At 49.4% G+C, this 25,951-nt stretch overlaps 1 protein-coding gene across 3 annotated transcripts in view; it reads left to right on the top strand.

Moving 5' to 3' along the window:
- The window catches only part of WDR33 (WD repeat domain 33), a 296,191-nt gene that overhangs the window by 72,059 nt on the left and 198,181 nt on the right, over positions 1-25,951 (top strand). For all 3 annotated transcript variants that reach the window (XM_063915872.1, XM_063915870.1, XM_063915871.1), the window contains exon 2: positions 21,835-22,066. In XM_063915872.1, the coding sequence (XP_063771942.1) occupies positions 21,863-22,066 (204 nt within the window). In that variant the 5' untranslated portion in view covers positions 21,835-21,862. The remainder of the gene's footprint in view (positions 1-21,834; positions 22,067-25,951) is intronic.

The following is a 25,951-nucleotide window of genomic DNA, read 5'->3' as shown; positions in this document are numbered from 1 at the left end:
TGCACAAGAGTCCTAGGAAAAATGGCTTCTTACGAAGCGATTCCATTCGGCAGATTCCACGCACGAACTTTTCAGTGGGATCTGCTGGACAAATGGTCCGGATCGCATCTGCAGATGCATCAGCGGATAACTTTGTCTCCACGGACAAGGGTGTCTCTTCTGTGGTGGTTGCAGAGTGCTCATCTGTTAGAGGGCCGCAGATTCGGCATACAGGACTGGGTCCTGGTGACCACGGATGCCAGTCTGAGAGGCTGGGGAGCGGTCACACAGGGAAGAAACTTCCAGGGAGTGTGGTCAAGCCTGGAGATGTCTCTTCACATAAATATACTGGAGCTAAGAGCGATTTACAATGCTCTAAGCCTGGCAAAACCCCTGCTTCAGGGTCAGCCGGTGTTGATCCAGTCGGACAACATCACGGCAGTCGCCCACGTAAACAGACAGGGCGGCACAAGAAGCAGGAGGGCAATGGCAGAAGCTGCAAGGATTCTTCGCTGGGCGGAAGATCATGTGATAGCACTGTCAGCAGTGTTCATTCCGGGAGTGGACAACTGGGAAGCGGACTTCCTCAGCAGACACGATCTACACCCGGGAGAGTGGGGACTTCATCCAGAAGTCTTCCACATGATTGTGAACCGTTGGGAAAAACCAAAGGTGGATATGATGGCGTCCCGCCTCAACAAAAAACTGGACAGGTATTGCGCCAGGTCAAGAGACCCTCAGGCAATAGCTGTGGACGCTCTGGTAACACCGTGGGTGTTCCAGTCAGTGTATGTGTTTCCTCCTCTGCCTCTCATACCAAAAGTACTGAGAATTATATTGCAAAGGGGAGTAAGAACGATACTCGTGGCTCCGGATTGGCCAAGAAGAACTTGGTACCCGGAACTTCAGGAGATGCTCACGGAAGATCCGTGGCCTCTACCTCTAAGACGGGACCTGCTTCAGCAGGGACCGTGTCTATTCCAAGACTTACCGCGGCTGCGTTTGACGGCATGGCGGTTGAACGCCGAATTCTAAGGGAAAAAGGCATTCCGGAAGAGGTCATCCCTACCCTGGTAAAAGCCAGGAAGGAGGTGACTGCACAACATTATCACCGCATTTGGAGAAAATATGTTGCGTGGTGTGAGGCCAGGAAGGCCCCGACGGAGGAATTTCAACTGGGTCGATTCCTACATTTCCTGCAAACAGGATTGTCTATGGGCCTCAAATTAGGGTCCATTAAGGTTCACATTTCGGCCCTGTCGATTTTCTTCCAGAAAGAATTGGCTTCAGTTCCTGAAGTCCAGACTTTTGTAAAAGGAATACTACATATACAGCCCCCGGTTGTGCCCCCAGTGGCTCCGTGGGATCTTAATGTAGTTTTGGATTTTCTCAAATCCCATTGGTTTGAGCCACTCAAATCGGTGGATTTGAAATATCTTACATGGAAAGTAACCATGCTACTGGCCCTGGCTTCGGCCAGGAGAGTGTCAGAATTGGCGGCTTTATCGTACAAAAGCCCATATCTGATTTTCCATTCGGACAGGGCAGAACTGCGGACGCGTCCTCAGTTTCTGCCTAAGGTGGTTTCAGCGTTTCACCTGAACCAGCCTATTGTGGTGCCTGCGGCTACTAGCGATTTGGATGATTCCAAGTTGCTGGACGTTGTCAGGGCATTGAAAATATATATTTCAAGGACGGCTGGAGTCAGAAAATCTGACTCGCTGTTTATACTGTATGCACCCAACAAGCTGGGTGCTCCTGCTTCTAAGCAGACGATTGCTCGTTGGATTTGTAGCACAATTCAACTTGCACATTCTGTGGCAGGCCTGCCACTGCCTAAATCTATCAAGGCCCATTCCACAAGGAAGGTGGGCTCATCTTGGGCGGCTGCCCGAGGGGTCTCGGCATTACAACTCTGCCGAGCAGCTACGTGGTCGGGGGAGAACACGTTTGTAAAATTCTACAAATTTGATACCCTGGCTAAAGAGGACCTGGAGTTCTCTCATTCGGTGCTGCAGAGTCATCCGCACTCTCCCGCCCGTTTGGGAGCTTTGGTATAATCCCCATGGTCCTGACGGAGTCCCAGCATCCACTAGGACGTCAGAGAAAATAAGATTTTACTTACCGATAAATCTATTTCTCGTAGTCCGTAGTGGATGCTGGGCGCCCATCCCAAGTGCGGATTGTCTGCAATACTTGTACATAGTTATTGTTACAAAAAAATCGGGTTGTTATTGTTGTGAGCCGTCTGTTCAGAGGCTCCTACGTTTGTCATACTGTTAACTGGGTTCAGATCACAGGTTGTACGGTGTGATTGGTGTGGCTGGTATGAGTCTTACCCGGGATTCAAAATCCTTCCTTATTGTGTACGCTCGTCCGGGCACAGTATCCTAACTGAGGCTTGGAGGAGGGTCATAGGGGGAGGAGCCAGTGCACACCACCTAGTCCTAAAGCTTTTATTTTTGTGCCCTGTCTCCTGCGGAGCCGCTAATCCCCATGGTCCTGACGGAGTCCCAGCATCCACTACGGACTACGAGAAATAGATTTATCGGTAAGTAAAATCTTATTATTTGCTTTACCTGGTGCAATGTTTATATGTGCTCTACCTGGTGCAATGTATATAACGTCCTCTACCTGGTGCAATGTATATAATGTGCACTACGGGGCACATTGGGGGTCATTCCGAGTTGTTCGCTCGTTTTTTTTCTCTCAACGGAGCGATTAGTCGCTCATGCGCAATGTCCGCAGTGCGACTGCGCCAAGTAAATTTGCTATGCAGTTAGGAATTTACTCACGGCATTACAAGGTTTTTTCTTCGTTCTGGTGATCGTAATGTGATTGACAGGAAGTGGGTGTTTCTGGGTGGAAACTGGCCGTTTTATGGGAGTGTGTGAAAAAACGCTACAGTTTCTGGGAAAAACGTGGGAGTGGCTGGAGAAACGGAGGAGTGTCTGGGCGAACGCTGGGTGTGTTTGTGACGTCAAACCAGGAACGACACGCACTAAACTGATCGCACTGGAAGAGTAAGTCTCGAGCTACTCAGAAACTGCACAGAGAAGTCTTTTCGCAATATTGTGAATCTTTCATTCGCAATTTTGATAAGCTAAGATTCACTCCCAGTAGGCAGCGGCTTAGCGTGTGCAATGCTGCTAAAAGCAGCTTGCGAGCGAACAACTCGGAATGAGGGCCATTGTGTACAACGTGCTCTACCGGGTGCATTGTGTATAATAATGCGCTCTACCTGGTGTAATGTGTATAAAGTGCTCTACCTGGCGCAATGTGTATAATGTGCTCTACCTGGAGCAAAGTGTATAGCGAGCTGTACCTGGAGCAAAGTGTATAGCGAGCTGTACCTGGAGCAAAGTGTATAACGTGCTGTACCTGGTGCAGTATGTATAATATGCTCTACCTGGTGCAATATGTATAACGTGCTCTACCTGGTGCAATATGTATAACGTGCTCTACCTGGCGCAGTGTGCATAGGTGGTTCTACCTGGTGCAATGTGTATAAGCGGCACTACTGTGTGGTGTAATGTGAATTGGCACTATTATGTGGTCACGCCCCTTTCCCATGAAGCCACGCCCCTTAATTTTTGCAGCGCGCCTTCGACGCGCACTGCCTATGCTTTGCGATCTAGCAGGTGGAACACCAATTCACTTTATGCCTAGGGCACCAAAATGTCTAGTTACAGCTCTGGTGCAATGTGTCCTGCATGCTACACAGCCCAGCAGCATTGTCACTCCATCCCCCCACCTTGCAACACTTTTGTAGTGTCCAAACAAGATTAAGATTAATAAGAACCTTCATTCCGATGGGAACCAGAAAAAGACTGGTAGACCCCAATTTTTGAAAGTGAGGGGTCCCTGGGACCCACTTTTTTTTTTGGATCAGCGCAATCACTGCCCACCTTCGGCTACTTTCTCCACGCTATTGAATATGCTGGAAACTAGACTAACGCCCCCTATGGGACCTCCTGTGCCGGTGTAACCGCTTATGGTCCCTGCGGTTAACCTGCCATGGGCAGATCAACTGTCCAATCAGTTACAGCAATTGAACCAATCACTGACTGCTCAAAAGTCTAACCCTCGCCCGCCTAAGACCAAGGGGTCCTCTAAGCGGGCAATTACTTCCTCACAATTCACCAACGTCCCAGACACCTCTTCTGATGAGGATGGTGTTTATACGGACCTCACAGATTCTGATCCTGATGCTTCTGATGGGGAAGTTGTTTCGCAGTTGGATGCTCCTGACTTGTTAGAGGCTATCAGGCTCATTCTTCAGGTTGATGATGAACCGGAGCCTGACGCTGCCCATAAGAAACCGGACAGGTTTAAACGTCAGAAGGTGGTTAAACAAGTTTTCTCTGACGTCCTAGTGGATGCTGGGAACTCCATAAGGACCATGGGGAATAGACGGGCTCCGCAGGAGACTGGGCACTCTAAAAGAAAGATTAGGTACTATCTGGTGTGCACTGGCTCCTCCCACTATGACCCTCCTCCAGACCTCAGTTAGATTTCTGTGCCCGGCCGAGCTGGATGCACACTAGGGGCTCTCCTGAGCTCCTAGAAAGAAAGTTTATTTTAGGTTTTTTATTTTACAGTGAGACCTGCGGCAACAGGCTCACTGCATCGAGGGACTAAGGGGAGAAGAAGCGAACCTACCTGCTTGCAGCTAGCTTGGGCTTCTTAGGCTACTGGACACCATTAGCTCCAGAGGGATCGACCGCATGGAACTTGCCTTGGTGTTCGTTCCCGGAGCCGCGCCGCCGTCCCCCTTACAGAGCCAGAAGCAAGAAGAGGTCCGGAAAATCTGCGGCAGAAGACATCAGTCTTCACCAAGGTAGCGCACAGCACTGCAGCTGTGCGCCATTGCTCCTCATGCACACTTCACACTCCGTTCACTGAGGGTGCAGGGCGCTGGGGGGGGCGCCCTGAGGGCAATATATGACACCTTGGCTGGCAAATCTACATCATATATAGTCCTAGAGGCTATATAGATGTAAAATTACCCCTGCCAGTATTCCAGAAAAAGCGGGAGAAAGTCAGTTGAAAAAGGGGCGGGGCTTCTCCCTCAGCACACTGGAGCCATTTTCTCTTCACAGTGCAGCTGGAAGACAGCTCCCCAGGCTCTCCCCTTTAGTTTTCAGGCTCAAAGGGTTAAAAAGAGAGGGGGGGCACTAAATTTAGGCGCAATATTGTATATACAAGCAGCTATTGGGAAAAATTCACTCAATATAGTGTTAATCCCTAAATTATATAGCGCTCTGGTGTGTGCTGGCATACTCTCTCTCTGTCTCCCCAAAGGGCTGTGTGGGGTCCTGTCCTCAGTCAGAGCATTCCCTGTGTGTGTGTGTGTGCGGTGTGTCGGTACGGCTGTGTCGACACGTTTGATGAGGAGGCTTATGTGATGGCAGAGCAGATGCCGATAAATGTGATGTCGCCCCCCTGTGGGGCCGACACCAGAGTGGATGGATAGGTGGAAGGTATAAACCGACAGTGTCAACTCCTTACATAAAAGGCTGGATGACGTAACAGCTCTGGGACAGCCGGCTTCTCAGCCCGCGCCTGCCCAGACGTCTCAAAGGCCATCAGGGGCTCAAAAACGCCCGCTCCCTCAGATGGCAGACACAGATGTCGACACGGAGTCTGACTCCAGTGTCGACGAGGTTGAGACATATACACAATCCACTAGGAACATCCGTTACATGATCCCGGCAATAAAAAATGTGTTACACATTTCTGACATTAACCCAAGTACCACTAAAAAAGGGTTTTATGTTTGGGGAGAAAAAGCAGGCAGTGTTTTTTTCCCCCATCAAATGAGTGAATGAAGTGTGAAAAAGCATGGGTTCCCCCGATAAGAAACTGGTAATTTCTAAAAAGTTACTGATGGCGTACCCTTTCCCGCCAGAGGATAAGTTAAGCTGGGAGATATCCCCTAGGGTGGATAAGGCGCTCACACGTTTGTCAAAAAAGGTGGCACTGCCGTCTTAGGATACGGCCACTTTGAAGGTACCTGCTGATAAAAAGCAGGAGGCTATCCTGAAGTCTGTATTTACACACTCAGGTACTAGACTGAGACCTGCAGATAGTGCTGCTGCAGCGTGGTCTGTAACCCTGTCAAACAGGGATACTATTTTGCGAACATAAGACGTCGTCTTATATATGAGGGATGCACAGAGGGATATTTTGCCGGCTGGCATCCAGAATTAATGCAATGTCCATTGTGTCAGGAGGGTATTAAAGACCTGACACTGGACAGGTGATGCTGACTTTAAAAGGCACATAGAGCCTTATAAGGGTGAGGAATTGTTTGGGGATGGTCTCTGTGACCTCGTATCCACAGCAACAGCTGGAGAAAAAAATAATTTTTTTTTTACCTCAGGTTTCCTCACAGCCTAAGAAAGCACTGTATTATCAGGTACAGTCCTTTCGGCTTCAGAAAAGCAAGCGGGTCAAAGGTGCTTCCTTTCTGCACAGAGACGAGGGAAGAGGGAAAAAGCTGCACCAGTCAGCCAGTTCCCAGAATCAAAATTCTTCCCCCACTTCCTCTGAGTCCACCGCATGACGCGGGGGCTCCACAGGCGTAGCCAGGTACGGTGGGGGGCCGCCTCAAAAATTTCAGCGATCAGTGGGCTCGCTCACAGGTGGATCCCTGGATCCTTCAAGTAGTATCTCAGGGGTACAAGCTGGAATTCGAGGCGTCTCCCCCCCCGCCGTTTCCTCAAATCTGCCTTGCCGACAACTCCCTCAGGCAGGGAGGCTGTGCTAGAGGCAATTCACAAGCTGTATTCCCAGCAGGTGATAGTCAAGGTGCCCCTACTTCAACAAGGACGGGGTTACTATTCCACACTGTTTGTGGTACCGAAACCAGACGGTTCGGTGAGACCCATTTTAAATTTGAAATCCTTGAACACATACATAAAAAAATTAAAGTTCAAGATGGAATCGCTCAGGGCGGTTATTGCAAGCCTGGAGGAGGGGGATTACATGGTATCCCTGGACATCAAGGATGCTTACCTACATGTCCCCATTTACCATCCTCACCAGGAGTACCTCAGATTTGTGGTACAGGATTGCCATTACCAATTCCAAACACTGCCGTTTGGACTGTCCACGGCACCGAGGGTCTTTACCAAGGTAATGGCAGAAATGATGATACTCCTTCGAAAAAGGGAGTTTTAATTATCCCGTACTTGGACGATCTCCTTATAAAGGCGAGGTCCAAGGAGCAGTTGTTGGTCGGAGTAGCACTATCTCGGGAAGTGCTACAACAGCACGGATGGATTCTATACATTCCAAAGTCACAGCTGGTTCCTACCACACGCCTACTGTTCCTGGGGATGGTTCTGGACACAGAACAGAAAAAAGTGTTTCTCCCGCAGGAGAAAGCCAAGGAGCTGTCATCTCTAGTCAGAGACCTCCTGAAACCAAAACAGGTATCGGTGCATCACTGCACACGAGTCCTGGGAAAAATGGTAGCTTCTTACGAAGCAAAATTCCATTCGGCAGGTTCCATGCAAGAACCTTTCAGTGGGACCTCTTGGACAAGTGGTCGGGATCGCATCTTCAGATGCATCGGCTGATAACCCTGTCTCCAAGGACCAGTATCTCTACTGTGGTGGCTGCAGAGTGCTCATCTTCAAGAGGGCCGCAGATTCTGTATACAGGACTGGGTCCTGGTAACCACGGATGCCAGCCTTCGAGACTGGGGGGCAGTCACACAGGGAAGAAATTTCCAAGGACTTTGGTCAAGTCAGGAGTCGTCCCTACACATAAATATTCTGGAACTGAGGGCCATTTACAATGCCCTAAGTCTGGCAAGGCCTCTGCTTCAAAACCAGCCAGTACTGATCCAATCGGACAACATTACGGCAGTCGCCCATGTAAACCGACAGGGCGGCACAAGAAGCAGGATGGCGATGGCAGAAGCCACAAGGATTCTCCGATGGGCGGAAAATCACGTCTTAGCACTGTCAGCAGTGTTCATTCCGGGAGTGGACAACTGGGAAGCAGACTTCCACAGCAGACAGGACCTACACCCGGGAGAGTGGGGACTTCATCCAGAAGTCTTTCAACTGTTGGTAAACCGTTGGGAAAGGCCACAGGTGGACATGATGGCGTCCCGCCTAAACAAAAAACTAGATATTGCGCCAGGTCAAGGGACCCTCAGGCAATAGCTGTGGACGCTCTAGTGACACCGTGGGTGTACCAGTCGGTTTATGTAGTCCCTCCTCTGCCTCTCATACCAAAGGTACTGAGAACAATAAGAAAACGAGGAGTAAGAACGATACTCGTGGTTCCGGATGGGCCAAGAAGAGCTTGGTACCCAGAACTTCAAGAAATGATATCAGAGGACCCATGGCCTCTACTGCTCAGACAGGATCTGCTACAGCAGGGGCCCTGTCTGTTCCAAGACTTACCGTGGCTGCGTTTGACGGCATGGCAGTTGAATTCCGGATCCTAAAGGAAAAGGGCATTCCGGAAGAAGTAATTCCTACGCTGATAAAAGCCAGGAAAGAAGTAACCGCAAACCATTATCACCGTATTTGGTGAAAATATGTTGCGTGGTGTGAGGCCAGGAAGGCCCCAACAGAGGAATTTCAGCTGGGTCGTTTTCTGCACTTCCTACAGTCAGGGGTGACTATGGGCCTAAAATTGGGTTCCATTAAGGTCCAGATTTCAGCTCTGTCGATTTTCTTCCAGAAAGAACTGGCTTCACTGCCTGGAGTTCAGACATTTGTAAAAGGAGTGCTACATATTCAGCCCCCTTTTGTGCCTCCTGTGGCACCTTGGGATCTCAACGTGGTGTTGAGTTTCTTAAAATCACATTGGTTTGAGCCACTTAAAACTGTGGATTTGAAATATCTCACGTGGAAAGTGGTCATGTTATTGGCCTTGGCTTTGGCCAGGCGTTTGTCAGAATTGGCGGCTTTGTCATGTAAAAGCCCTTATCTGATTTTCCATATGGATAGGGCAGAATTGAGGACTCGTCCCCAGTTTCTCCCTAAGGTGGTATCAGCTTTTCACTTGAACCAACCTATTGTAGTGCCTGCGGCTACTAGGGACTTGGAAGATTCCAAGTTACTGGACGTAGTCAGGGCCTTAAAAATTTATATTTCCAGGACGGCTGGAGTCAGGAACACTGACTCGCTTTTTATCCTGTAGGCACCCAACAAAATAGGTGCTCCTGCTTCTAAGCAGACTATTGCTCGCTGAATTTGTAGCACAATTCAACTGGAGCATTCTGCGGCTGGATTGCCGCATCCTAAATCAGTAACAGCCCATTCCACGAGGAAAGTGGGCTCATCTTGGGCGGCTGCCCGAGGGGTCTCGGCTTTACAATTTTGCCGAGCTGCAACTTGGTCAGGGGCAAACACGTTTGCTAAATTCTACAAAATTGATACCCTGGCTGAGGAGGACCTTGAGTTCTCTCATTCGGTGCTGCAGAGTCATCCGCACTCTCCCGCCCGTTTGGGAGCTTTGGTATAATCCCCATGGTCCTTACGGAGTTCCCAGCATCCACTAGGACGTCAGAGAAAATAAGATTTTACTCACCGGTAAATCTATTTCTCGTAGTCCGTAGTGGATGCTGGGCGCCCATCCCAAGTGCGGATTGTCTACAATACTTGTATGTAGTTATTGCCTAACTAAGGGTTATTGTTGAGCCATCTGTTGAGAGGCTCAGTTATATTTCATACTGTTAACTGGGTGTAGTATCACGAGTTATACGGTGTGGCTGGTATGAGTCTTACCCGGGATTCAAAATCCTTCCTTATTGTGTCAGCTCTTCCGGGCACAGTATCCTAACTGAGGTCTGGAGGAGGGTCATAGTGGGAGGAGCCAGTGCACACCAGATAGTACCTAATCTTTCTTTTAGAGTGCCCAATCTACTGCGGAGCCCGTCTTCCCCATGGTCCTTACGGAGTTCCCAGCATCCACTACGGACTACGATAAATAGATTTACCGGTGAGTAAAATCTTATTTTACCTAACACTGACTTAGATAGGGAATTTTTACGAGGGGGGGATCTGATTGCCTTTCTACATCTGCATGCTCGGGAGGTGTCTGAGGAGTGGAGGAGGACTCCATTACTGTGGAGCATTAAACTGTGGACGGATATACGTAATAAACTGGATCTAAATTCCCACAAATCGCTGTACCTTCCGTTCATAGCTAATCCGGACTTCCAGGAGGGTAGGGCACACTATCTATTCAACCTCTGGCGGTTGGGGGGTGTTTCCAAGATAGCTTATTTGGTGGATTTGCAAAGCTTTGAGGCCGCTCACGTTCCGGGAAGCCACTGCTAGATATTCAGTCTTACTGGCCTACCCTGTGGCCTTTTTGTTAGCTCAACACTATATTTCTGCTACTATTAGCTGTTTGTCACCTATGGATTGAAGCAATCCGATAGATAAACTACTGCAAAAAGCCCCTAGGGTTAGTAGGGCAATATCAATTGCATATTGTTACTTTCGGAATGTTCTAGACTACTCTACGGGACAGGGAGGTATCCGGTCCTGGACGGAATGTCTTCCGGGGATTGAGACGACTGACTTGCTTGCGGCCCATGTAAAGGCTTGTAAACTATTTCCCTCTTCTAGGTATAAAGAAATGTCTCTTAATATTTTGCACAGGACTTATCTATCGCCACATAGAAGATGCCTCATAGGACTAGCTGACACATATGCTTGTTGGAAGTGTGATTCTCCTCAGGCAGACCTATATCACTGCCTGTGGACCTGCCCTATGATTAGACTGTTCTGGATAAAGATAAGGAACTACTTGATGACTAACCTAGTGAATTATTGGAGATTGTGCCCAAAATGGGCGCTTTTCTGTATTTTCTCACCAGACCTACGTCTCTCTCAGGGAAGAAGAAAGCTGCTGCTGGCAGTTAGTATAGCGGCTAGAAAGGCTATTCTGCAAGTGTGGATTGCTCGAGATCCACCTACACTTTCTTTATTTAAGGCCAAACTATTTTACCTCTTTCGGATGGAATGGATAGGAATTTTGCTAGAAAAAGATGCTAAGATACAGCGATTTTTTTTGGAGTGTGGGAAAGCTATATAACGACCTTGTCGACAGCAGCTAGGACGCAGCTCCATAACTCTTTATCTAATACAGAATGGTTTTTAACTCGAACGATTGCGGGAGATCCGCCGATTGTCCTATAGAACTGAATGTCCCTCTGAGCTCGGTGGACAACTGGGGGGGAAGTTGGCATACGGTCACTGTTTTTTTTTTTTTTTTGATCTCTTCACCTGCATATGTCTGGGTCGGCTAATTAGACCAGTTCTTAATCCTCTGGTTACTGAAGCCCCGGGAGGCATGCTCCATATAAGTGTAATATTATTGTTTTTACTATGATTGGAATGTCTTTTGATCTGGGACTCTGTTATGTTCTTATTTACTCCCCTTTCGCTTCTACTTTTCCGTAACGGGTTTGACCTACTGTGCATGTTTATGTATGTACTACATATATTGCTTCAATAAAAATATGTTGAAAAAAAAAACAAGTTTTACCTCACTCTGAACATTTAGTTGACATACGTCAGGAGTCCTGGGAAAATCCAGGGAAGAAGTTCACGCCTCACAAGAAGATGATGGCTCGCTAGCCCCTCGCTGCGGAGCTTAGTAAAAAAAAATGGGAAACACCCCCGCCAGTGGATTCGCAAGTGGCGCGGCTGGTAGTATCCTCAGCTCTGTCTGTAACTACCGTCGCGTCCTTGAGAGAGCCGACGGACAAGCGTGTGGAGGGTTGTTTTGAAGGCAGTCTACACCCTAAACGGTGCGGTGCATAGGCCCACTATTGCAGTGACCTGGGCTGCAGAAGCTGTGGAAGCATGGGCTCAGGTGCCCTGGGCAGCAAAATACCTATAAACTGGCTAAAAGGGGGCAGGATAAGATGCCGCTGGCACAGCCTTGCCCCCGCCAGTATAAATATTATAAAAGATTACTGAATGAAAAATGTGCGGGGGCGGAGCTTCTTCCTCAGGCAGCCAGCACACTGCTCAGCGCCATTTCACACTCTCCTCAGGCTGCAGAGACCACGCTGGTCCTTTCCTCCACTTCTGACTACAAGTATCAGGGTGAAAATAAGGGGGGGGGGGGGGGGCACAAGCGTTTTTTGGTGCATTACAAGTGTTAATTACTGTGTAATAAGCGCTGATTGTCTGTGGGCATTCTGTGTTCACAGGCAGGGGAGGGGTTTTATTCAAGCCTCTTTGTAGTTCCGAAGCCGGACGGCTCGGTCAGACCGATTCTAAACCTGAAAAATCTGAATTTCTACTTGAAACGTTTCAAGTTCAAAATGGAATCACTGAGAGCAGTGATTTCCAGTCTGGAGGAGGGGGACTACATGGTGTCTGTAGACATAAAATGCTTACCTGCATGTTTTCATTTATCCTCCTCACCAGGCCTATCTGAGATTTGCGGTTCAGGATTGCCACTACCAATTCCAGATGTTACCTTTCGGTCTCACCACGGCGCCGTGGGTATTCTCCAAGGTGATGGCGGAGATGATGGTTCTCCTGCGTCAAAAAGGAGTCAATATAATTCAGTGTTCGCAAATACGCGCTATAGCGCGTATTTTACCCCGATCTGTGGTCCGGGGACTCACTTTTCTAAACTGTGTGGGTCCCCGGGGACGCGCTCCGCTGAAGCTGGTTGTTTTGTATCAGCTTCCTGTAACAGACGACAGAAGCGGAGCCTTAGCAGTCCTCTAGTGGCGCCCTCCCCCCTTCCCCCCCTCGATCACCTGCTGCAGCATCATGGGGGACGGACCGAGAGTGAGGACGGCTCCCCCCCCCCCCCCCCCCCCCCCCCGCCGCCGCCGATCACCTGCTGCAGCTTCACGGGGGACGGACAGCGAGAGAGTGAGGACGGCTTCTCCAACCCCCCCCCCCCCCCCCCCCCCCCCCCCCGCCGATCACCTGCTGCAGCTTCACGGGGGACGGACAGCGAGAGAGTGAGGACGGCTTCTCCTCCCCCCCCCCCCGCCGATCACCTGCTGCAGCTTCACGGGGGACGGACAGCGAGAGAGTGAGGACGGCTTCTCCCCCCGCCGCCGCCGATCACCTGCTGCAGCTTCACGGGGGCTGGACAGAGAGCAGGGATGGCTCTGCAGCGCGCTACACGCTGTGTTGCGGGTGGAGTTGAACGCCGGTGACCGCGTCCTGTGCGGAAGGGTGAGCTGGACTTGGGGTGGCGGCTGGGGGGCTGCTCATATCGGTGGGAAGGCAGAGATGGGGGCTGCATGACGCCGGCAAGCAGGTGTTAAACACCACAAAAATGTTGCATGGGGCGGGGGTGAGTGCTGCCTGTAATTTGTGCTGACTGATCAACTTCAGTGACACTCACTGTGCTGGCTGTCTTTGTTGGTTGCCACTGGTTACTGTAAAGACAGCCAGCACAGTGAGTGTCACTGAAGTTGATCAGTCAGCACATAAATTACAGGCAGCATGACTCGAATCCAGTGGTTGCACCAAGTGTCCGAAGTCGGCGGTCAGGATGTTGGCATTTAGTATACCGACACCAGCATCCTGATCGTAGCAAAGCAGACAAGAGTGACGAGTGCAGAGGGTACCTTAACCTCCCACCCCTAACCCTCCGTTTCCCACAGCCTAAACCTAACCCACCCCCTTAGTGCCTAACACTTATACCCCCCCTCTGCAGCCTAACCCTGACCTCCCCAACACCATATCCTAACCGTCCCCCGACCCGCACGCTAAACCAGTGGCGGCATTGCATACTTACCTTCAGGATCCTGAATGTCGGGATATCGTTGGTGGGATCCTAATCTTCTCGGGATGTCAGCGTTGGTATTCTGGCGGCGGCGGGCGGGATTTCGGCATTGGTATTACGGCTCCTGGAAACCCGACAGCCAGGATTCTGAACGCATACTTCCGATATGATAACAGCCCCGCAGCATTGTCACCATCCCTCCCCCACAACACTTCTGTAGTGTCTAAATCCAGTCTGAGGCTCCTATTATAGCGGCACCATAAAGCCATTACATATAGAAAATGTATTATTTAATAATGTTGTCCTGTTTTTTAATCATATAATTGTTAAGTGCTCTGCCTGGCGCAATGTGTATAACGTGCTCTACCTGCGCAATATGTATAACGTGCTCTACCTGGTGCAATGTGTATAACATGCTCTACCTGGTGCAATGTGTATAACGTGCTCAACCTGGCGCAATATGTATAACGTGCTCTACCTGGTGCAATGTGTATAACGTGCTCAACCTGGTGCAACGTGTGGCGCAATGTGTATAACGTGCTCTACCTGGTGCAACGTGTGGTGCAATGTGTATAACGTGCTCTACCTGGTGCAACGTGTGGCGCAATGTGTATAAAGTGCTCTGCCTGGCGCAATGTGTATAACGTGCTCTCCTTTGCTCAGTGTGTATAGGAGGTTCTACCTGGTGCAATGTGTATAAGTGGCACTACTGTGTTGAGTAATGTGAATTGGTACTATTATGTGACCACGCCCATTCACCACGAAGCCACGCCCCTAAAAATTCTAGCGCGCCTTCGGCGCGCACTGTCAGTCTTCTGTATAGCTTAGGGAGAACCAGTTCTCTTTCTGCCACAAGGTCACCAAAATGTCTAGTTACATCTATAGTGCGGGGTGTGCTGTATGTTACATAGCCCAGCAGCATCGTCACCCCATCCTCCCCCTTGCACCACTTTTGTAGTGTCCAAATCAAGTTTGTCTTTTTATATTTGAATCATTAATAAGACTTATTAAAACCTTCACTCCGATGGGACCCAGAAAAGGACAGGTAGGACCCAAATTTTTAAAAGTGAGGGGTCCCTGGGACCCACTTTTTTTTGGTCTCAGCGCGATCACTGTAATTCCTTATCTGGACGATCTCCTGATTAAGGCGAGATCCAGGGAGCAGTTGTTACAAAACATCACAATCTCCCTGTCGATACTCCAACAACACGGTTGGATCATAAATGATCCAAAGTCACAGTTGGAACAGACGACAAAGTTGTGTTTTCTCGGGATGATCCTGGACACAGAAGTTCAGAGTGTTTCTTCCGGTGGAAAAGGCTCTGGAAGTCCAGAAACTGGTAAAACAGATATTGAAACCATCGAGTGTCTCGATCCATCAGTGCATTCGGTTGTTGGGGAAGATGGTGGCGGCCTACGAGGCCATACAGTTTGGCAGGTTCCATGCCAGAGTATTCCAGTGAGACCTGTTGGACAAGTGGTCGGGTTCCCACCTACACATGCACCGAAAGATAATCCTGTCGACAGAAACCAGGATTTCGCTCCTGTGGTGGCTACACAACTTTCACCTACTAGAGGGACGCAGGTTCGGGATCCAGGACTGGCTCCTGGTAACCACGGATGCAAGTCTCCGAGGCTGGGGAGCTGTCGCTCAAGGAGAAAGCTTCCAAGGACGATGGTCAAGTCAGGAAGCCTGCCTTCACATAAACGTGCTGGAACTGAGAGCCATTTACAACGGCCTTCAACAAGCGGTACATCTTCTTCAAGATCATCCAGTCGGACAGTGTAACAGCAGTCACGTACATAAACAGGCAGGGCGGAACGAAGAGCAGAGCGGCAATGGCAGAGGTGACGAAGATCCTCCTCTGAGCAGAAAGACATCTAAAAGCTCTGTCGGCAATATTCATTCCGGGAGTAGACAACTGGGAAGCAGACTTCCTCAGCAGACATTATCTCCATCCAGGAGAGTGGGGACTCCACCAAGAAGTCTTCGCAGAGGTGACAAGTCTTTGGGGAGTTCCTCAAGTAGATATGATGGCATCTCGTCTCAACAAGAAGCTTCAGAAATATTGTTCCAGGTCGAGAGACCCTCAAGCATAGCAGTGGATGCGCTGGTGGCCCAGTGGGTGTTCCGGTCGGTGTATGTCTTCCCTCCACTTCTGCTGATCCCAAAAGTGCTCAGGATCATAAGAACAAGAGTTCGAGCAATGTTCATTGCCCCAGACTGGCCAAGGAGGGCTTGGTACCCAGATCTTCAGGAGTTGCTCCTAGAAAATCCTCTGCCTCTTCCTCTTCGCGAGGACCTGCTGCAGCAGGGGCTGTGCGTGTATCAAGACTTACTGCGGCTACGTTTGACGGCAGGGTATACCCGAAAGGGTATTCCCAAGGAAGTCAACCCCACTCTTATTCAGGCTAGGAAGGGAGTAACGTCGAAACATTACCACCGTATTTGGAGAAAGTATGCATCTTGGTGTGAATCCATGAAGGCTCCTACGGAAGAGTTTCACTTGGGACGTTTTTCTCCATTTTCTACAGGCTGGTGTGGAGGCGGGCCTCAGATTGGGATCAATCAAGGTCCAGATTTTGGCCTTGTCAGTGTTCTTCCAGAAACAATTGGCCAATCTTCCAGAGGTTCAGACCTTCGTGAAAGGGGTTCTGCACATCCAGCCTCCATTTGTGCCTCCGGTGGCACCATGGGACCTTAATGTGGTGTTGCAGTTCCTGCAATCGGACTGGTTTGAGCCTCTACAAGAGATAGAGTTGAAGTTTCTCACTTGGAAAGTGGTGATGCTTTTGGCATTGGCATCCGCACGGCGGGTGTCAGAGTTATGGGCCTTGTCTCACAAGAGCCCTTACCTAATCTTCCATGAAGATAGGGCAGAGTTGCGAACTCGTCAACATTTTTCTTCCAAAGGTGGTTTCTTCTTTCCACATAAACCAGCCTATTGTGGTGCCAGTAGTTACTGACACGTTCACAGAGTCAAAGTCTCTGGATGTGGTTAGGGCTTTGAAAATTTATGTCGCTAGAACAGCTCGTATACGGAAAACAGAGGAGTCGTTTGTCCTGTATGCTCCCAGTATAATTGGGTGTCCTGCTTCCAAGCAGACTATTGCGCGTTGGATTAGAAGTATGATTCAGCACGCTCATACTACGGCTGTATTGCCGTTACCGACGTCGGTGAAGGCCCATTCCACTAGGAAGGTGGGCTCATCCTGGGCGGCTGCCCGGGTGGTCTTGGCATTGCAGCTTTGCCGAGCAGCTACTTGGTCGGGGTCAAACACATTTTCAAAATTCTACAAGTTTGACACCTTGGCCGATGAAGACCTCAAGTTCGGTCAATTGGTGCTGCAGTGTCATCCGCACTCTCCCGCCCGTACTGGAGCTTTGGTATAAACCCCATGATCATGAAGTGGACCCCAGCATCCTCTAGGACGTATGAGATAACAGGATTTTAATACCTACCGGTAAATCCTTTTCTCCTAGTCCGTAGAGGGTGTTGGGCGCCCGTCCCAGTGCGTACTTTACCTGCAGTTTAGTTAGTAGTGTTACACAGGTTGTGTTATCTTAGTTCAGCATGTTGCTGCGGGTTCACTACGATATGTCGGCGGCCGGGCTCCCGGCGACCAGCATACCGGCGCCGGGAGCCTGACTGCCAGCTTACCGACAGTGTGGTGAACGCAAATGAGCCCCTTGCGGGCCCGCTGCGCTTGCCACGCTACGGCCACGGTGGCGCGCTACGTGCGCCACACTATTTTATTCTCCCTCCAGGGGGGTCGTGGACCCCCACGAGGGAGAATAAGTGTCGGTATGCCGGCTGTCGGGCTCTCGGCGCCGGTATACTGAGCGCCGGGAGCCCGACCGCCGGCATGCTGAAGACCACCCGTTGCTGCAATTGGTTCATGCCTGTTAGCGTGTGTTATGTTGAATGCCATGTTGTGCGGCATGGTTGAGGTGTGAGCTGGTATGAATCTCACCACTAGTATTAAAGTAAATCCTTTCCTCGAAACGTCCGTCTCCCTGGACACAGTTACTATAACTGAGGTCTGGAGGAGGGGCATAGAGGGAGGAGCCAGTTCACACCCATTGAAAAGTCTTAAGAGTGACCTTGGCTCCTGCGGAACAGTCTATACCCCATGGTCATGAAGTGGACCCCCAGCATCCTTTATGGACTTGGAGAAAAGGATTTACCGGTATGTATTAAAATCCTGTTTTCTACAACCAGGCCTGGACTTGGGCTTTCGTCTGGCCTCCATCAAGGTTCATATTTCTGCATTGTCTGTTTGGTTTCAGAGAAAAATTGCGACCTTACCTGATGTGCATACGTTCACTCAGGGTGTGTTGCGGATTCAACCTCCTTATGTCCCGCCGGTGACTCCTTGGGACTTGTCTGTGGTTCTGGAGGCATTGCAAGGGTCTCCGTTTGAGCCTCTTGAATCTGCAGAACTTACGTGGCTTTCTCTTAAGGTATTGTTTCTGCTAGCTATTGCCTCTGCTAGATGGGTGTCGGATTTGGGTGCCTTGTCTTGTAGGTCACCATATCTGATTTTTCACCGTGATCGGGCCGTTCTTAGAACACGTCCCGGGTATTTACCTAAGTTGGTGTCGTCTTTCCACCTTAATCAGGAGATTGTGGTTCCGGCCTTTGCATCTCCGTTCTTTGGAAGACAAATCAGGTCTTTGGATGTGGTACGGGCTGTCCGTATCTACGTGAAGAGAACTGCCTCCATCAGGATGTCGGATTCTCTCTTTGTTCTGTTTGTTTTTCACAAACGTGGCTGGCCTGCTAACAAGCAGACCTTGGCCAGATGGATTAGAATGGTGATTTCACATGCTTATGTACAGTCTGGCCTTCCAGCTCCTGCTGCCATCAAAGCCCATTCTACTCTGTCTGTTGGACCTTCTTGGGCATCCCGCCGTGGTGCGACCCTTGAACAATTGTGCAAGGCGGCTACGTGGTTCTCAGTTAACACGTTCATAAGGTTCTATGCCTTCGATGCTTCTGCCTCCCAGGATGCTTCCTTTGGACGTCGGGTTCTTGTGCCCACTACAGTGCGTCCCCTCCCATAAGGAACTTCTTTAGGACATCACCGATGTTATTCCCTGTGGAATGCAGAAAAGGAGATTTATGGTAAGAACTTACCCTTGTTAAATCTTTCTGCGAGGTACACTGGATTCCACAGGGCGCCCACCCTGACTCCCTTTGCTTCTTTGGGTTGGTATGGCCTTAGCCGCTGATACCTTCTCCTGTCGTGAGAATGTGATGTATGTGGCTACTAACTGTTGTCGTCTTTTACCTGCTACTGCATTGGACTGGTTAACAAAACTGAGCTCCTGTGCACGGAGGCGGGGTTGTAGAGGAGGCGGTGGCGCTGAGCATCTTGGGAACAGCTCAGCTTACTTCTCTCCCTCAGCACTAGCATTTCTTTAGCAGGCTTTGAGAACATGCATTAAAACACGTTATTGTAATGCCCGTATGTATGAGGCTCATAGGGGTCGATTAAATGAAACGCAGTGTCAATAGCGCTGGGGAGGAGGTCCTGGAGGTATTCAATACAGAATTCTGTTATGTAGGAGAATGCTGGTAATCGCGCCTTAAAGCGGATGTTTAGTTTTGATAACTGTCATTCTCTGACTTAAGTGCCTGCCACAATGTTGTTTGCACCGCGCTAGTGGCAGAAACCAGTGTTGCGGCAGTAGTTTAGGCTGACTTCTGCTCGCACCCCAGAAGGGGTGCAAGAAGACATCCTCTGGTCGGGCATAGCAGTGTGCTTAATTTGATAGCTCCGGGATCTCCTTCCCGGCGATGTTCACATTGTGTTCAATTGAATCAACCCCATGGAATATTCTCACATTCTCTATTTTGTGTTTAAGTTACCTCCAGTGCGGTCAGTGCTTGTTGGCTTTGAGAATAGTTTTTTCATTATGCCTGAGGAAGCAGCTGGTAACCGGATGGCAGCAGGAAAGATTTTTCAGTATGAAACGGTGCAATGATTATAGGAGAGTGAAATGCTTTTAGGGGAGAATTCAGTTCTGAGCGCGGTGATCATTAATAGGTGCCTGATGGAGCAATTGAGTTGTCATTAATTGCTGTGCTAAAAAGCTCCGGGTTTAGCCATGTATAGTAGCTAAACACATCTAAAGTCCTCGTTAGGGCACTCAAACCATGGACTTTTCACACAATTTTGCTCGCAACCTCAGGAGGCTGTGAGCAGAATTCTGGCCACCCGCGTTGCTCTCGCCTGATTGAAGCAACAATTGAATTGCTCCATAGGATGCCCATTGCTAACTGGTGCCCACATTTTTTTTTCTCATTATTTAAAATTAAATTGGTTAATGTTCAGCTTTAACTAATACCGCATTCAGACCGCAAATGCCGTATCCTACCCGGTAAGACAAACGTGTACTTAACGGGTGGGATCCGGCATTTGCGCTCCGCTGCTGGCTTTCCGACCCGGCAATATACCGGGTCGGTTGCCATAGCAGCGGAGGGAGCAGCAGCAGCAGGGGCGGGGGTGGAGGCGGCGCCGGGAGATGAGCTCATCTCCTGCGCCGCCTCTCCCTATGCTGTGAATGGGAACCGTGTCGCATCGACACGGCTCCCATTCACACCGCACCTGACCCGGTAATCAACCCGGGTAAAACCCTTCTTTTTTACCGTGTTGAATTACCGGGTCAGGCGACCCGCTAAATCGTCAAAGGACCTTTCACATCGCACACTGACCCGGTGCGACACGGCAATATGCCGTGTCGATACCGGGTTATTTGTGCGATGTGAAAGGGGTATAAGTCATCTGTGGCTTATAATAGGTTCTATTCCAGAGAAATATTAAATATATTTAAAGTATTCAGACTAATGAGGTAGTTGACTGCGACCTTTCCATTTTAGGATTTGTCCCTTTTTTGCTGTCCCCTCATCCTTCCAAAATGGATGAGTATTAAGTGTAAAGAAATTGCTTCCCCTGTGATTGTTTCTCTTCATGTAATATTTCCTCTAATACCCAAGCTTTTATGTTTAAAGCATCATGCATTCCTAGGAATGATTAAAAAAACAACAACTTTTTTTGCTGTTTTCACAATCTAATTTGGTGTTTTTTTTTGTTTTTTTTTAAATTTAAAATTTAAATTTACAGAGCGGAGTACCAACCCGCTCTGTAAGCGGGCTCAGCGCTCTCCGCTCCCGGCCGCAGCATGCAGGCAGCCAGGTGATACACTTCCCGCTTATTTTTACACTTCTGCGGGTTTAATTTGAAATTGAAAGCGGGGAGGAGTGGAGCTAACTCCCGCTCCGTACGGCGGGCTCAGCGCTCTTCGCTCTCCGGCCACAGCATACAAGCGGCCGGGGGATACGGGCGCTTCCCGCTTAGTGTACACTGCAGCGGGTTTCATTTTAACTTGGCGCCGGATCGGGGGAGGTGGAGCTAACTCCCGCTCCTTACGGCGGGCTCAGCGCTCTCCGCTCCCCGGCCGCTGCAGCAGCATGCCAAGACTGCGTTTCCAAGTCCTCCGCTCCCTGGGCCGCTGCAAGCTCCTTTCCTCTGCCTGGCTGTTCATGGAGCATATTTTACATTTAAAAGGTCTTATTCCCGCTTTACTCAGCGGGCTCCCCGGCGGCGGCTCGCAGCACTCATTGTCTCTATGCTGTCTCAGTGGGGTTTTTAGTTTTTTCTGTGCATGCAGATGCTGGCTGCCATTCCTCCCTGCAGGGGAGTCCTCTGCCCGGCATTTCATAGAGGCTGTAGATCAGGAAACCTGCTCTATTACAGGAGCTGGGGCTCAGCTCATTAATGATTAAAAATCTAGTGTGCACAGTATTTATTTACCCTATTAGGTTCACATAGACAGTATTTATCTACTCTGTTGGGTTCACTGTGTGTGTGTGTGTGTGTGTGTGTGTGTGTATGTATGTGTATATATAAATGGATGAGTATTAAGTGTAAAGAAATTGCTTCCCCTGTGATTGTTTCTCTTCATGTAATATTTCCTCTAATACCCAAGCTTTTATGTTTAAAGCATCATGCATTCCTAGGAATGATTAAAAAAACAACAACTTTTTTTGCTGTTTTCACAATCTAATTTGGTGTTTTTTTTTTGTTTTTTTTTAATTTAAGGTTCTCCCTGCCCTCTCTGAACATCACAATGGCGACAGAGATTGGTTCCCCACCACGCTTCTTCCACATGCCACGCTTCCAGCACCAAGCTCCCCGCCAGCTGTTCTACAAACGTCCCGATTATGCACAGCAACAAGCCATGCAACAGCTGACCTTCGATGGCAAACGCATGCGAAAGGCTGTGAATCGCAAGACAATAGACTACAATCCTTCTGTCATTAAGTACCTGGAGGTATGGTCCATCTTTCTGGTTCTTTCTGAAGAATCACTCAGGCATTTGCATTTTTAAAATGTTCCATAGCTTTTGGCAGGCAAAGACAGTTCCTTGTAAAACCTCCTTAGGTCTGTCAGAATTGCCATTGACAGGTGGTTTTAACAGTGTCTGTTATTTCTCCTTCATCCACTAGGGGCCACTGGAGCGTAGTTACAATGGGGAAATAATAGGCAGTAATTGGGAGCTGGCACTTTAAAATTCTAACACTGTGGCTAGCTCCTCCCCTACTATCTCCCCTCCAAGCCAGTCTTAGTTAGTGCCCGTGGGAGCTGGTTCACTTGGGTTTTAGCTGAAGAATTTTTTCTTTTTTCTTTAAAATTTTTATTTTTCTTACTTACACACACAGACTGGCAGCTCTGCCACTGCCAGTCTGCACCGCGGGAGCTGCCGGCGGGGTCCCATCGCAGCTGCTTGGGATGGGCCTCGGCTGAGGGAGACACTGAGCTCTCCTGAGTTGGCCGGACACCGCTGCGTGCGGCGCGTGTCGGGGCCGCTCCACCAGCAGAAGATTCCGGCAGCAGGGCAGCGGTAAGTCTCAAAAGTGACCGGACACCGCTGCGTGCGGCGCGTGTCGGGGTCGCTCTGTCGAGCAGAGTATAAGTGAACACCGCTGAGTGCGACGCGTGTCGGAACTACATCTGGACAGCGGTGAGTACAATCTCCCCCCCTCCACACTGATGTATGATTTTACACTTTCACTTTTAGTGATTTCATATGTGGTGGTTGGACGGCTCCCCTATACTCCCCAGTCAGAGACAGTCTGGAGTGTATCAGAGGCGCACTTATTATTTTGAAATTGGCGCCATTATGTGGGGGGCGGAGTACCAACCCGCTCTGTAAGCGGGCTCAGCGCTCTCCGCTCCCGGCCGCAGCATGCAGGCAGCCAGGTGATACACTTCCCGCTTATTTTTACACTTCTGCGGGTTTAATTTGAAATTGAAAGCGGGGAGGAGTGGAGCTAACTCCCGCTCCGTACGGCGGGCTCAGCGCTCTTCGCTCTCCGGCCACAGCATACAAGCGGCCGGGGGATACGGGCGCTTCCCGCTTAGTGTACACTGCAGCGGGTTTCATTTGAACTTGGCGCTGGATCGGGGGAGGTGGAGCTAACTCCCGCTCCGTACGGCGGGCTCAGCGCTCTCCGCTCCCCGGCCGCTGCAGCAGCATGCCAAGACTGCGTTTCCAAGTCCTCCGCTCCCTGGGCCGCTGCAAGCTCCTTTCCTCTGCCTGGCTGTTCATGGAGCATATTTTACATTTAAAATGTCTTATTCCCGCTTTACTCAGCGGGCTCCCCGGCGGCGGCTCGCAGCACTCATTGTCTCTATGCTGTCTCAGTGGGGTTTTTAGTTTTTTCTGTGCATGCAGATGCTGGCTGCCATTCCTCCCTGCAGGGGAGTCCTCTGCCCGGCATTTCATAGAGGCTGTAGATCAGGAAACCTGCTCTATTACAGGAGCTGGGGCTCAGCTCATTAATGATTAAAAATCTAGTGTGCACAGTATTTATTTACCCTATTAGGTTCACATAGACAGTATTTATCTACTCTGTTGGGTTCACTGTGTGTGTGTGTGTGTGTGTGTGTGTGTGTGTGTGTATGTATGTGTATATATATATAGATATAGATATAGATATTTATATAGATAGATATAGATAGATATAGATATATATATATATATATATATATATATATATATATATAAATACACATACAATACCATATATAGGGGATAAAACAAACCACTTCAGCAATGTTTTATAAGAACAAAATACCCCACCTTGCCACATAACATTTTCCCCCATCTTTTCTCGCAGGCTGGCCACCAGTTTGAAAAGCCAGCGGAACCTCCGAGAAACATCTGGTGCACCTAAATTAGCGGTACACTACATACAGGGCGGGGGATGCCTTCCCTTTATTATTCCTTGCTGTCACTAGGTACTAATGCTATTTATAATTTGGGGAATGTGTGTGGCATCAGACAAATAGCGCTGTGGCTCAGTACGCTAGTAGCGGGTATCTGGAAGGGGGACTAGGGTTTGAATCCCCCAAAAAAAAAACAAAAAAAAAACTTTAAGGGGAGCTCCTATAGCCTAGTGGCTAAGACTCCTGTCCCACAGCGCAGCGCTACTGGTTCAAGTCTCCGCTGCTCCAGAAAGTTTATTTGAATCGAGTCGGTCACTACACGTTATAGTGCAGACCTTACATAGGGCTGTGTTTATTTAACCAACCTTTTCTCCTTTCGTTTGTCTCACCGGGGACAGTCAAAGAATTCCCTCTTAGGTGTGAAGTATGCGGTGAAGCCATCTGCTTAGCCCTCCACGCACCTGCAGGACGCTCCTGCTTGAACAGCTCAGATTATGCAGGTAATGTCACTGTTAACCAGAGACCTTGTACGTCATTTCACCTCTCCAGGTTTCTAAAAGAACCTTGCTAACCTTCCATGTTACACGACTTGGCGGTGGAAAGGCCTCTCTGGGAGGAGGCGAGAGATGTCCAGGATACTGATGTCGGTTTTCGGTGTAGTCTGAACCAGTGTCTCAGAATATCCAGGTATATTATACAGCAGTTCGTCTGATACTGCAGGTAAAGGAGGCGGACACGTCAGGTCCATTAGGGTTCGACGCCGATGACGAAATGACAGCGACTGGTCCAGTTTCGGATGAGCTGGGCAGGCTCCGGTAGGCGGCCTGCAGACACCCGAATACACAATTTCAGGTATCAAACAATGTTTGTTTTCCTATCCTTTCCCCGCAGACGGCAGGAAATGGTATCAGAACCTCTCCAAGGTATACCCCTCGATGTATCGCCGGTCCAACAAGCTGCCGTTTTCCTGAGGCAACCTTGCTCAGGGATCCATCGAAGACACATATACGGCAGCGGGGTTCTACCTTGTCCGGAGCAGGTAGGTTGTGAAACAATTGTCCTCTAGGTTACAGGATAATTCGCATCAGGATCAACTGATACTTTGGGACAGATCAGAATCACGATTCTGCTTTATGTTCTTTTGAGGTCTCCACGTCTGCAGACTCGGAACCTGCATTTTTGCTTGGGCTGTCTTAACCCGTCGACCTCTGGGGCTGCGACAGTGACAGGTGAACATGAAATCCTACGGGGCAGGTGGTTCAGGGGAAGGAACTTTCTGCATGATTTCTTGAACCATTGGAGGCAAGTCCACTTTTCTTTCTCCTACTGCTGCCCCAGCTCCAAGACGGACCTTTACCGGTCTTTCCTTTAGATCTTTCCGTGCCCTTTCAGGCTTTCGACTCCACACGGGCGGTATCTCCGTCGCCAAGGGATCTCATGGTAACAGGCTGAAGCAGAGGTTCAGCATCCTCGGTCCAGTCTGATTTTAGGTCATCCTACACACCCACTACAGGTCACACCTTCCTACCACCTGGAGGGTCCCAGGGTAGGCGTATGTCGGTGGTCCTACTGGGAGGACTGAGAAGGTTTGGGCGGTTACAGACTAGATTTTGGAGTACAACCGTCTCCGGGGTCCTTCGGCATGGGTCGGCCGGTTTATGATGACAAGAGAAGTCATACTGCAGGCGCTTGATATGCTTCTAACTGAAAAGGGTGTTGATCCCTGTTTTCACATATCATTTGAATCTGGACAGTTCTCAGGTCTTTGTTTTCTTTTCACGTACCGAAGCCAGAGGGCTCGGCCAGGCGTATTCTGGCCTTAGAAACCTTTCAGTCTGTGATTGCTAGTTTTGAACAAGAAAGGGGGTTTTACGCGTCCCTTGTCTTCAGGGATGCCTGTTTACTGATTTCCGTTGGGTTTCCTCATCGGGCTTTTCTCAGATTCGCATTACAGGATACTCATTTTTACTGTCAGTCCTTTCCATTC

The sequence above is a fragment of the Pseudophryne corroboree genome, chromosome 4, assembly GCF_028390025.1.
Source record: "Pseudophryne corroboree isolate aPseCor3 chromosome 4, aPseCor3.hap2, whole genome shotgun sequence".
In the NCBI taxonomy this organism is placed as follows: Eukaryota; Metazoa; Chordata; class Amphibia; order Anura; family Myobatrachidae; genus Pseudophryne; species Pseudophryne corroboree.
Note: the sequence above shows the minus strand (reverse complement) of the source record. Positions and strands in the feature narration are given on the sequence as shown.